The 2936-nt window shown below is 44.4% G+C and overlaps 1 protein-coding gene across 1 annotated transcript in view; it reads left to right on the forward strand.

Moving 5' to 3' along the window:
- The window catches only part of ESX1 (ESX homeobox 1), a 20474-nt gene extending 18860 nt beyond the window's left edge, over nucleotides 1-1614 (forward strand). Inside the window, exon 4 of the mRNA XM_065916804.1 lies at nucleotides 1219-1614. Coding sequence (XP_065772876.1) covers nucleotides 1219-1614 — 396 coding nt within the window. The remainder of the gene's footprint in view (nucleotides 1-1218) is intronic.
- The last annotated feature ends 1322 nt before the right edge of the window (nucleotides 1615-2936 follow it).

A 2936-nucleotide genomic window follows, 5' to 3' on the forward strand; every position in this document is an offset into this window, starting at 1 on the left:
GTTCTTCTGTATTTCCAAACACTGCAGCATGATTTCCACCAAGAAACTTAGTAGATGCTTCCACTACCCATCTTATGCAAGTATGACAGATCTGTTTTATGAAACCAGTATTGGGAATACGGACCTAATATTGGCCAATACTAAAATTTGCTATCCATGGGCTTTTGGCTATGTTTAGGGAGATTAGACCCCAGGTACATTTGAATCCCCTCCAGAATAAACTTTATTACAGTGGCCTTCTTCAGACTATATTTGCATGTAGTAGAAGGACACCTAATCCAAAAATGGGAGAGAGAAAAGACAGCTTAAAACTTACAGTTTGGGAAGGTCCAAAATAATTAAATACAAGGTAAACCCCATCACCTGCTATGCTAAGAGGAAAGTAAAGTCTAGTTGTTAGCTTGTTTGTTTGTTAATGGTTGGTAAGCATTTAGAGAGGAGCCTCTTTTGTGACCCTTGTCCCCACAGGACTGGACATGATTGGACCTTCCTGCCTTAGGAATGAGTGATGGGATTGGGGTCTCCTGGTTAAGGAGTAGAGCTGGCAGGACCCTGGGTACCCTAACACTCTGGGTAAACAGTGGCTTTTGTCTGACATCCTGAAACTGAAGCTAGAACCAAATAAGCTGCCCTTGTCCTGAGCCCAGGAAGGTTTGGAGGGTAGAGCAGAATGGAGCATGCAAAATTGACAGTGATGACAACAGGGTACTCAGTATCTTATCTGGGGAAAAGGATTTAGGGATTAGTGAATTTGGGTTTAGTTAAGCTAAACTTTCCTTAACACTAACAGCTAAAATATCGAGGCAGTGTCCAGGACTTCAGCAACTCTGTTGTCCCAGCAAGACAAGCCACAAAGTCCCTGGGCCTCTCATGATCGAGCCTCCATTGACATAGCATCTGCTCCCAAGCATGGACATTAACAGCAGGGACCCAGTGCAATTCATCAATTAGGCCTGCATCCAAGACTTGGAAAAAACTCATTAAGGAATGTTAAAAATGAGAGACAATTCAATGTGCCAAAATCTGGGCTAGGCTTGGCTCACTAAGGATTAACTGAGGGAGGTGAGCTATTTACTTTCCAAAGAGAGTTTAACAATAAGGAAATAGTTTCTCCTGTGGCAATGTAAGATCTCAATGGCAGATTTGCATGGTGGGTGTTTTCTAGTATGACATTAACTGTTCAGTATACTAAAGCCATCTCTTTTTTTCCCTCTGAAGGTTTGGTTTCAAAACCGAAGGGCCAAATGGAGAAGATACCAGAGGGCATTGATGCTTAGAAATCTGCACCCTGTTGCCTTGGGCCACCCTGTGGGGGTAATCTTTAATGAGCCTTATCATGTAGTCCCTGTTATGGAGCCTGCATGGAGATGCATTCCTGCAGTGCCACGTCCAGTTCTGCCCCCTGGGGTACCCCCACCACCTATGGTACCCCCACCACCTATGGTACCCCCACCACCTATGGTACCCCCACCACCTGTGCTACCCGCACCTCTGCCACCCAGGCCATGGGGGATGCCTCTGCCACCCCCGGTACCTATGCCTCACTTTGCTCTGGCCCCTGTAGGTGTGGCATGGGCCCCTATCATCAATGGCCATTTTATAGGCCATTTCTGAATATGTTATTCAAACAGTTTTCCACAGGGTGTTTCTGCTAGATATACATTGTGCAGAGCAAATAAAAAACTTGTTAAATGAATTAAAAGTGCAAAATGAGTGTCAGTTGTTTTGGGAGGGCACATTGTGTTTTCAATAAGGAGACAGAATAGAAATATATTGATTGTGAGTATCAAATGGGCTGAGTGGGTGTGTGAATGGGAATTGCTAAGGCAATGCAATTCAAAGAGAGAGTCAAAGAAGCTTCCTTCCATAATGTAATGGGTCTGAGTCACTATAATAGATTATGCACGTCAGAGTCCTCCCAGTGCCTGTAGCGGGTTTACACTGACCACATGTTCTCCCCCCAACCCCATCCGTACCCTTCCTCTTTGGGAGCACGTACTTATGCAAGATGGGAAGGTATGAGCCGTTAGTGAGGTACAGTGTGTTTTCAGGTGGGGTATGTTCTATTCAAGGAGCTCAATAGCCATGGACAGAGGAGCGTGGCAGGCTACAGTCCATGGAGTCACAGAGTAAGACGTGACTGAGCACACACATGATGGAATAGAAACCATTCTAGTTCTAAGACACAAGAGGGGACTCCATTAAGATCAAACAAGGGCTCTTCTTTGTTTTCTCACACTTGCCCCCAGCCTGAACAAGTCTATTATTGTAGCATCCCCAGCTCAGAGGCAGACGATCACACTTTGTATTTTGTCACATCCAACATCCAAGAGATGGTCCCTTGAATAGTACTCCAAAATAGGCACTCATTAAAAAGAGCCCACCAGGCTCCTCTGTCTATGGAATTATCCAGGCAAGAATACTGGAGTGGGTTGCTGTGCCCTCCTCCAGGAGATCTTCCCAACCCAGGGATCGAACCCTCATCTCTTGCATCTCCTGCATTGGCAGGCAGATCCTTTACCACTGTGCCACCTGGGAAACCCTAAAAAGAAGCAGACTTTCACTTTGCTCATAATGTATTCATGTAAAACTGTCAAGTGAGAAAAGAAAAAAATGGGAGGTGGGGAAAGGAGGCCAGGCCCATTATTTTTATTTATTTTTGTCTTAGAATCTGCTTTTTATTATAGAAATCAACTTTAGCAGGAACTTCCCCAGTGGTCCAGTGGCTAAGACTCCACACTCCCAATGTAAGGGGTCCAGGTTCCATCTCTGTTCTGGGAACTAGGTCCCACATGCCGCAACTAAAGATTCCACATGCAGCAACTAAGATATGACACAGCAAAATAAATACTTAAGAAACAGTAATTATTAAAAGCTTTAGCAATATTCATAAACAGTAAAAGGATGATGAGATGTGAACATTAAAGACAAGACTG

This window comes from Muntiacus reevesi, chromosome X (genome assembly GCF_963930625.1).
Source record: "Muntiacus reevesi chromosome X, mMunRee1.1, whole genome shotgun sequence".
Taxonomy (NCBI): Eukaryota; Metazoa; Chordata; class Mammalia; order Artiodactyla; family Cervidae; genus Muntiacus; species Muntiacus reevesi.